Source organism: Abrus precatorius, unplaced genomic scaffold, assembly GCF_003935025.1.
Source record: "Abrus precatorius isolate BTA unplaced genomic scaffold, Abrus_2018 Scaffold8, whole genome shotgun sequence".
Lineage (NCBI taxonomy): Eukaryota > Viridiplantae > Streptophyta > Magnoliopsida > Fabales > Fabaceae > Abrus > Abrus precatorius.
In genome coordinates this window covers 5,472,658-5,483,465 of record NW_020874428.1, presented here as the reverse complement: position 1 = coordinate 5,483,465, position 10,808 = coordinate 5,472,658, and the positions used below count along the sequence as shown (strand labels likewise).

General features: G+C 29.5%; 1 protein-coding gene across 1 annotated transcript; it reads left to right on the top strand.

Annotated features, from left to right (window-relative positions):
* Positions 1–2,642: 2,642 nt before the first annotated feature.
* Positions 2,643–7,902, top strand: LOC113846765 (mannose-P-dolichol utilization defect 1 protein homolog 2). Its single transcript, XM_027475383.1, has 8 exons — positions 2,643–2,818; positions 2,937–3,090; positions 4,507–4,579; positions 4,677–4,743; positions 5,245–5,304; positions 5,772–5,832; positions 5,911–5,952; positions 7,247–7,902. The coding sequence occupies exons 1-8, from the start codon at positions 2,672–2,674 to the stop codon at positions 7,348–7,350; spliced, it is 708 nt and encodes a 235-aa protein (XP_027331184.1). The 5' UTR covers positions 2,643–2,671; the 3' UTR covers positions 7,351–7,902.
* The last annotated feature ends 2,906 nt before the right edge of the window (positions 7,903–10,808 follow it).

Sequence of the window (10,808 nt, the reverse complement as noted above, 5' to 3'; positions counted from 1 at the left end):
AGATAAAAATAATAATATATTATATAAATAATGTTTAAAAAATTCCTTAAAATGGATTGGCAAGAGTTTGATATTTTCATTCACTAGACTTGCATAAAACTGATGGGGTCCCTCCTCTGCCACTTTTCTCTCGCTCAACCTTTTATACCAGCAACTTCAAAGATATTTGCTAAAGAAAAATGTTGAATTTTTACATTATTTTATTTTATACTTTTTTTATTCTTATAAACACATTTTTAAAAGAGAGAAAAGGTTAAAGATAAAAGTTAATTAGTATTTAAAAAAAATACATGTCACTTTTTTTTATGAATAAGAGGATTTATAAACTGACATAATAAATGAATTAACATTTTTCTTTGCTTAAATCTAAAAGACTGCAATTTAACTAATTTATATGTATTTAATAGGTAATTACTATTTATACAAACAGTTATTTCTTATCAAGATATGATACTCACTTATATAAAAACTTTTAATTAGAATAATTACCACATCACCTCTTTAGCTATGTTTGACTACATGTAATAAAATAAAACGTAATGGCATAAAATGAAAAGAAATAGTCATAAGAGACACAATCATAAGAAGATTAGTGAATAATAAATTAATTCTATCTCATTTTATTTTGCATCCTTGAATTGAGAGAAAAATTTAAGACAAATAACTCCGATCTTTTCATATTATTTTAAATAATTCAAAAGTAACAATGATTAATATTATTTAATTTCACTTTATTTTATTTCATCTCTTTATATTGATACTAACATAGTCTTTGAGTCACAAATAGCAAAATACATACTTAAGCTTTTCATTATCTAACACTTCTGATCCCATCTCATTTCCGTGCGGTTTCTTTTCTTTTTCTATTTTTTAAATAAAACATTTAAAAATTAACAATATCACTTATTTTTAGAAATATAAAAAAATAAATTTTAAAAAGAAATACAAAATTATATTATATTTTATATCTAAAAAAATAAAATAAAAACAAAAACAGCCAGTACAAGTAAACTTTCGGTTTTGCACCCACCCAAAAATCCTGTGCAGGAAACATCCCAGTCATCACTGGCCAGCAAAGGCAAATTTGGGTGCTGGAAAAAGGAGCATGACCATGAATAGAAGACGATGGTTCCTTTAATGTGTGCTGGACCAGGCTAAATAAACAACGTGTGGACAATGCACCCCATCATTGGGGCTGGGAAAGTAAATGGACTGGCCCAAAACCCTACCCAACCACCTATTATTTGCTGTGTCCATTCCATTGTTCTTCACTTACTCACTCTATTATTTCCTTATCTATATTTCAACATCTGTAACGTACCAATACCAATACCAATTGACAACTCATGTTTGGTAAAACAATTATGAATTTAATTAAAATATATCACTGATGTAAAATTTTTACTTTTTTATCTTACTTTTTTAGTTGTCTTATAATTCGATTACCGTCATAACTTGTAGGTCTTTCGATGTATACTTTTACTATACAGTGCCATCCACCCAAATAAAGGTAGAGTAGTTGCAAAAATATTTACAGTTTTTTTTTAAGTTCATTAAAGAAATATTTAAAAGTATATTATTTAATATTAATACACTAAAATTCAGAATATATTATTTCTTTGATAAAAATTATTATACAAATTTTTATCATCAATTCTTAAATACACATTAAAAGAATTAAGTATTTTAATAAAATAATAGTTTGTAAAAAAAGAGTACATCAAATAGGATAAGAAGTGTCCTTTTATAGGTTTAAATATAACTTTGTTATCTTTTATTAAAAGAAAAAAACAAATAAATAAACTCTCGTGCTTATAAATGCCACGTAAATTATTTTTTGAGATTATAAATGAGTTTATTAATTTTTAATTTTATTTTATTTTGTTAAAGTATGATGGTAAGTGATGTTAGAAATGACTGATATAATCAAAAGGAAAGGTTAGTTTTTTTTAGGTATATAAAAAAGTCATGGTAACACCCATTGAGAGAGAGAAAAGAAAGTTGGAGTGACACTAATCATGAAGTAATAAAATAGTTTTGACTAGATTAATTGACTTAAACATTACTTAACATAACACTCCAACAAAAATTAGCATTGTTATAATAATAATAAAAATTATTAAACTAAAATATCTAACATTTAATAAAATCAAAGATTAATAAATTTATTATAAAATTTTAAAGATCAATTTATCCAATGATAGTATATTAAAAAATTGAATGATATGAGTATTTAGAGTTAAAATAAAATAAAATATATGGATTAAATTAAAAATATTTTAAAGTGAGAATAATACAAAAAACATAAAATGTAAAAAAAACATAAAATGAATAAAAAATTCAAACAATTACTCTATTTTATTATATTTCATCTTTTTTTACTATAAAAAAAAACATAAAATGAATAAAAAACATAAACGTTTGAAGTATACCATATTACCGTCAGAAAGCACAGCAGCACCACCGCAAGGCCCACCAAAACTCAACGACCACCGTTCAGAACTTCCAAAACAATTTTCTTAGAATTTACAAGTCATTATTTATTTATTTATTTATCCTGACGTGTGATTTTCTAATTGGTTATGTCTAAAAGTGACGTGTTGGGTACGTGTACATTAACTCGGGTTTGGTTTATAGTTGGTGAAAGAAAGAATCGAATTGAGATCGAGCAATGGAATATCTAGGGATTGATCTGAGTTGTGCATTGGGATCTCTCCGCCATGGCCAATTCCCCGACAAGGATTGCTTGCTACCTCTCATTTCTAAACTCCTCGGCTACGCCATCGTCGCGGCTTCCACCACCGTCAAACTCCCCCAGGCACTTCCCTTATCGAACCTTGATTTCTTTGTCCAATCGTTAAATACTGTGTGTCTGTGTTAGGGTTAGGGTTTTGTTCTAATTTTGACGAAATTTTGCGAATGATGTTAATGTTCAGATATTGAAAATTCTGAAGCATCAAAGTGCGAGAGGCCTTAGTATGATATCGTTCGAGCTTGAAGTTGTTGGCTACACCATAGCGTTGGCTTATTGTCTTCACAAAGGCCTTCCGTTTTCCGCTTATGGAGAGTTGTTGTTTCTTTTGATCCAAGGTGCACTAACAGTTTCTATGTGTGTGCGTTTTTTTTTTTTCTTTTTGGTACTTACTGAGGTGAAGGTGTGGGAATTAAATAGTTGTGGATTAAAATCTTTATTGAGCTTTAAGCCATGTGTATAAACTAGTTTATACCAGTGATGTATTCAGAATTCTGTGTATTTATTTCTTAAGTCCAAAATTTGAACTTCATTGTAATATAGTTTATTAATTATTAATTTAGGGTAGGTTCGGATAATTGCTTATTTAAGTTCTTATTTAATAAATTCCTTTTAAAACGATGACTTATGTCATAGTCTCATAGATTTAATAATAAAACATATTGGGATAAGCTAAAAACAACTTATTTGAATAAGCTATATCAAGAAGTTTATTGAAATAAGCTGAAAAACAACTTATGATTCTCCTATGCTGTTTATAAGCTCTCTTGAACGGACCCTTATTATGTTAACTAGTTAAAGTAAAACAACGAATGTCCATGGGCTATACCATCGAGTTTGCTTTTGTCAACCGTACCAGTTTTTTTTTTTTTTTTGGGGTCCCTACTTACACCTACATCTGCCTTTGGGTATGCAGTATGCTTGACATTTGATACTCATAAATCAGCACTTGCCTAAGTTTCACAATATGAGTCTAACAGATGATTTGGACCTGGGATAAACAAAATTATCATGTTTGTTTTAGAAATATGTTATTAACCTTTGTTTTGTGATGCAGGAGCAGTACAAAAGAGAATAGTTATTAGCAGGGTTATCGTTGTAACTCTAGATATTTTATCTTTGCACTTTTTGGTTTTGGCCTTTCGGTAGTATTTTTAAAGTCATATTGATGTTTAGTACGAGTTGTGGTGCCTTACATGTAAGGCCAAAATTATTCTTTATGGGCTTGGGTTATTAGTATCAAGGATTACATTGTCGGAGTTGTTTTTCTGTTGGTTGTCCCAAGAAAGATATATTTTACAAATTGTAATTGGAATTCCTAAGTGATGTAGGATGGACGATCACAAAATCTGGTTGGTATTAGCTTGCACCATAAAGCTAAACATGCCTTTATACAGAGATCTTTTTCTTAAATATTGAATCCAAAATTATTATTATTATTATTATTCATGAACTCTTTCCTGGTTTTTTACACCAGAAGAGCCAATCCATTAGCTGTGTTTGAATCTTTCTTCTCAAACCTTCTCTATTGCTTGGTAGAATCCAATCTAGACTTTTTTGTCCTACATCATTTATTAATTTTGACTAATTTTACACACTGTTTGCGATATTCTGAAATAAGTACTTGCATGAGCATCATAGGCTTTAGATCATTCAACTTGTACAGCTCTATATTTTGTTAGGTGAGGCAATGTAGTGATTCCATTTTGTTGAAGTTATCTAAATTACTTCATCCTTTCTATTTTCTGATACAGCTATAGTATTGGTTGCCGTAATCTACTACTATTCTAGACCTGTGAGTACGACAACATGGATCCGAGCATTGCTGTATCCTACTTGCTTGCAGAAGAACTGGGTTTTTATTCTTGCATTATGCAATATAATTGAATATTCTCGATCATTTCCTTGATGCATTGGTCTTCAGATATTGTGCTGTAGCACCCACTGTCTTAGCTGGTCAAATTGATCCTCTACTCTTTGAGGCTCTGTATGTGAGTAACAACTTTATGTTCAACATACATTCACTTATGCTGCCAAAAGTTTTCTACCATTGAGTTTTTCATGAAACCCAAGAGTTTAAGATGATAGGTGAAGACACTTGAATGATTTTATATTATATTTATAACATGCCTCCTCATGCAATATCCCTTTGGGCTTGAAGTGTGGACAATGCACGGGCGTATCTGCCTTGTGGTGTAATTAAACTTTGTTTATTAGAAGAAGGGCAGTAAGGATCAAACACTAGACTAGTATACAGAACTTGCCCTTGGTCATAGTCTCATAGAGGCTTCGATATCATTTCATGTACCATTTCAAAAGCTTAAGCTGTTAGGTGAAAGCCACAAGTGGTTTTATATTCTTTTTTCTAACAGAATTTTATTTTCTTTTTTGTGCTGATGAGCGTTTTAGCCTTCATTTTATAAATATATTTATGTTGGTTACAAGGTTCTCATTGCCTAATATTTTTTTTATGCGGATATAATCTATTGCAGGCATCCCAGCATGCAATCTTTCTCTTTGCAAGGATCCCACAAATATGGCAAAACTTTTCTGTAAGTGGAAACATAAAAACCTGTTCTGTGCTCCTTCCATATTGAAGAAAAATTCTTAGTTTTCATGAAATTTATAAACTTATTTGTTTTGTAGTACTTACATATATAATATTGATTCTCCAGTCAGAATGGGTACTTATTTCCTCTTTGCGAAAGAGTAAATGGGTTCTTTCATTGTATTCTAGATGATGATGTGCTTGAAGCTAAATATATAATAGGAACTTGGTTTCTGAGTATGCTATATTGCCACCCTACCTGCATTTTTGTGAAAACTTGGAGCTTTTGCTGCTTGTGTAGTGAAAAGCTAGGATGCTTTGAACTCTGTTGATGTGATTATGCTGAATTTTTCATATTATGCTTTTACATTCCTTATTATTTTTTGCCTAAAATTTTTCAATTGATGAAGTATGTTGACACTTTGTTTCACCATTCTTATTGATCATTGGCAATTTACTATGTTTGAGCAGAACAAAAGTACTGGGGAACTCAGCTTCTTAACTTCTTTTATGAATTTTGGAGGTTCAATGGGTAAGCCATTATGATTTCAATAAATTTAGGTTACAGTTTCTGCTTGTTTAATAATATTTTAGTTTATATTTGTTGCAGTCAGAGTGTTCACCACCATCCAAGAAAATGCACCAAAAAGTGGTAGGTTGCTTCTTAATCTGTTTTGAATTTAGGAGAGTTTATAGAAGGTTGGAGTGAAGCTAATGGCTAATGGTAGTTTAATTGGCACAGGGGGAAGAACAATAGTCTGCTGTCCATGCTTTTTATTTATTTTGTGGGGGCAGGGAGTTTTAATGCTTTGATGTTTGGCAATAGAGAAAAATGGTATATATGTTGAAGTGGTTTACATCAAAACAAGTCTTTTAAAACATTAGTTTTAAGAAAATGGTTCTAAACACTATTTTCTCATGCACATATTTTCCTTCTTGAATGAAACTTTTATTAAATCAAGAGACAAACAAATAAACCATTGTTTGTAGCTAAAGACTAAAGGTGAAACACATTTTGTGGAGTGTTTGGATTTGGATCTTCTTTTTCACATAACATTGTTATTTTTATACAAAGACCAACAATTATATTGCAAGATTTACTTGCGCAATAAATTGTTGATATATATATATATAGAGGTAGAATCTTCTTACACTAGTGTAAGTTTATAAATTTTTATACTCGATTTGAGCTTTTTCTTTAATTTACATCTAACAAGTTATAATTTATTACTTTACTAACTATTATATGTAAGTTAAATGAAGATCTCAAATTGAGTGTAAGAATTTTTAGATTTATATTAATGTGAAAAAATTCTCTCATATATATATATATATATATATATATATATATATATATATATATATTCTCTCTGGAAGACCGTACACTGATTTTCAAGAGGATTAGTCTATGGAGAACTCTACTGCTGTACATTATATTGTAGATGCATTATAAAATATGATATAAAATAATAGAATGTAGATTTCTGGAATGATCTAATGAACTCTTCAGAACTGGAACACTACTCTATAGACTTGCTTTGTTTTTCTTATGCCTAAGGAGCAGAAGATTCAAATTTCTTGTTTTAATGCTTGTATGTACTTGCTTAAATGTTGTTTTATGATGTAAAATCCTAATACATGGCAAGAAAATGGTGACTTTTCAATAATTTCCTCTTTAAAAAGTGTTGCTAATATTGAAAGCCACCTACATAATTTTTCCATTATTTTGTCTATGAAAATAAATTTATTCTGCTAAGTTATTACTGTGCTATGTCAAAACTGAACTTTCGTGAAAATAATCTTGTCTTCCATCCTCAACCCGATACTTGTAAAATACTGTCCGTTTCAAAGTCAATGACTTGTGTCTCTATAGCAGTGTTTTCCATTGTACATGTATTTCCTGATTATTTCATATAATTGTGACTGTTTCCTTGATTCTTTTGAAGTTCTATTGGGCTATGCAATTGGTGTCGCAACAAATTTTACCATCTTGAGTCAGATAGTTATATACCAAAAGCCTCGGGCTGAAAAAGAGAAGAAAATGAAGTAGTAGAACTATTTTGGGTTGTGTATATCTTTTCATCCTGGTCAACTCTCAATAGATACGCTGCATCCAATCCGTACGTAGAATTTTATGGTCTTGAGTTGACTCATTGAGTTTCAAATGGGTGGACAATCTTAAGGTAGTCAGCAGTGCAAAAGAAATAGGTGATTATTGTCATTTTTTATTGGAACCCCGAGACTCTTGGGCTTAATTATTTTGTCATCGTCTGTCGAGCTAGAATTTAAAGGGTGCCTGCGGTTTCTTTGTAAGAATCACTTTTCATGATTGTAAGGCTCAGTCCTACTTTTTTTATTTTTTATAACCATAAAATGTTGAGTAGAGGAAAACTCGATGGTTTTTCACCCTGGTCTTAATATGTAACATTAATTTGCCTTGAGATTTCATATTTTTTCCCCTTTCTCTCGAATTGGAAGGCACATGCACTCAAGTTGACATGGTCCGCAGTCACCTTTCCAAACTGTGATGGCCAATCGTCTTGGGAAATATAACATTTGCATTTACCAGATTGTAAATTTTATAATTTTCACTTTTCCTGGCCAATCCATAAGAATGGCGATGCGACGTATTTTTGCTCATTCAAGCTTGCTTGCTTCCCTTGTGGCAATCTTTCATCCAAACTCTGAAATGGCTATTTTGTCTAAAGGCAATTATACATTTTTTTTTTCATTGCTTTTCTTATAGTTAAAAATTCTCTAATTAACTTACATGGGAACTCTTTTTTTGTACTTTCCTTCATTTGAAAATGAGATAATTACATATACCTAAAGCTCTTCTTGCTTTGAAGTTTTTAAGGATATTGTTTATAACCACTGTAAAGATCAGTATGCATATATTTTTTTTAAAAAGTGTCAACGTGTAATAATAAATAGAAGAGTTAGCTAATTATACTTTCTCAATAAAAAAATTAAGTGTAATTATTAATAATTTTGGGTAAAATTATTCTTTTTGTCTGGTAATTTTAGAATAAAATTTGTTTTTATCTTCTAATTTTTTCTTTAATTCAATTTAATCCTCTAAGTTTTGTTTTGTTTTTTTTTTTTATGTTATTTCTTTCTATGAATTTTCTAATTCTGTTAGAGAATGTAATAAAGGTATCCTATGTGGTACTAACAACATTTATTTAATTCTATTTAAAAATTTTATTTGAAAATCAATTAAAAAATGTTACATTAGGTGTTTTCTCTATTCATACGAGTTAGGACATATAAATTAGGATTTTACGTCTCCTAAAAACAACAAAATAAAGATTAGAACTTTCATGAACTCACAATTTTCGATGACGTATGCTTGCAGAGGGGTTGTGCATTAATTTTGTTATTATGGTGTGAAGAATGATTATTGTATAATAACTACAATAACAAATATAGGAATGAGTTTTTGGGGATGTAAAAATTATGAAGTAATTTTATAAGATTAAATAATTGAGTTTTATATTTGTGTATAATAATTTAAACTAATTTGTGTTACTAATCTATTATGCCATTTTTCAGTTTGGTGAGAGTTGTGGGTTTTTCAAGTGGAGGAAAGACGATGAAATTGAAGATAATGGAATTGTTGTACTGAGGCAAAGGAGAAGAATTGTGCATCTTCAGAACTCACTCAAAATTATCAAGAAAGAGATTAATATTTTAAATTGTATTTTAAGTATTGGTGTGATTATTAATGTATTAGTAGTAATATTATTTTTCACGTTGTTTAGCTGAACACTAATATTTTTTAGAGATGTAATTTTTGTAAATGTACTATAAAAGAGTACTTTGATTAAGTCATGATCCTGATGTTGTGTTATTGTTTATATATATATATATATATAGATTCTTCTATCTTTAATGAAATAATATTTTTAGTATATGTATTATTTTGAAATATGAATGTGAGAATAAGAAATTTTTACTGAGACTGAGAATAAAGATTGATTAATATACTGTTATGACATTAACAAAAGAACAAGGACAAAATACAAGTTACACAGAATATGCTTTCCAACCAAATTGCACAAATGTAAAGCAAAAAGAAAAAAGTTATTGTCCCTACTCCACATTTGCTGCAAAGACTAATTAAGTATGTTGACGTCTTTGAGCACACATTTTGCTTCTTGTTTGACCAATCAATTGAAACTTAAGAAATGTCTAAACTTTGAGTGTGAGTTGTTGATGCCTCTTTTTTAGTAGGCTGTGTTACTTTGCAAGTAACTTTGTTATGGCCACTTACTCTACATTTGTTGCATTTAATAGTCATTTCTTTCCTACCCAATTTGTTTCCTTCAACAACCTTCTCAGATGCATCTTTATTTCTTGACTTCTTTGACCTCCCAGGTTGTTTCTTGATTAGTAGGAGTAAAATGTCAGGGTAGTCAACAAATTCTCACAAATTAGGTATGTGCTGGATATATGATAGACTTGTAAACTACTGCATAATATTATTTCCTATAATAAAAGGAATATAATTTGCAGGATTAATATTAACATAGTTCATGGTAGTAATTGAATGATAACAAGGTATTTCAGTAAGCATCCATAATCTGTAAGAATATTCTTTTAGGTTCAAGGTTCACCATAAACTTATCTCCCTTTAAATTAATATGTCGGACCTCGAATATATGTCATCCATACCACCTTGTAAAATTAAAAATAAGTGTAAGTTGTAATATGGGATATAGTAAAAGACTACTATAGTTGATTGTAAAATAGTTAAAAGACTAAAATAAATTAATTTGAAATAGTTAAAGGACTAAAATGATTTATTTTAAACAATTTGAGGATTGAAATGAACCTAATTTAAATCTTAGATAACTAAAATGAACCATATTAAAAAGTTAAAGTATCATAAAAGTTATACCTTGACAATTACCAACTTGATTCATCTTGATATTTGTGTAACTTTTTTTTTTTGTATATTTGACAGTATGTCTCTAGTCAACATTGTTGCCTTTTTTCTATTGGCAACCCACTTTTCCATTAAATAAACCCTTATGTCTTCCATTATAGTAACAATGGACTTTTTTTTAGGTCCTAGAATAACACTATTAAAGGTTTCAGACATGTTTACAACTATATCAATCTTAGATTAGAAAGAAAACATTGACTTGCTCCAATATTTTGGAGGAAATTTTAAGAGATGCTCGAATGCTTCTTCATTGATGTTCCTCATTTCTTTCATATGTTTTTCCCATTCTTATGGATAAGTTGCTTTTGCTGCCTTCAACATAAACTCTTTTAATTATTTATCTAGATATATCTTTATGATATTATTATACAAGTGCTAGACACAGAACTTTTATTCTATTCTAGGCAACAACTTCTTAATAGTTGGCAATGATCCTTAAAATATGAAATATTTAGTGTCCTATCAATAAGTTAACCATCATATAATGAATTTAGTAAAAAGAATCATGAGGTGCAATGGTCATACTCTCTGTTGGTAAACATAAAGGTCACTGTGTT

Coding starts and splice junctions, on each gene's coding strand:
- LOC113846765 (XM_027475383.1), top strand. CDS start 2,672: ATGGAATATCTAGGGATTGATCTGAGTTGTGCATTGGGATCTCTCCGC. Junction 2,819..2,936: donor CCACCGTCAAACTCCCCCAG/GCACTTCCCTTA, acceptor GTTAATGTTCAG/ATATTGAAAATTCTGAAGCA. Junction 3,091..4,506: donor GTTGTTTCTTTTGATCCAAG/GTGCACTAACAG, acceptor TTTCTGATACAG/CTATAGTATTGGTTGCCGTA.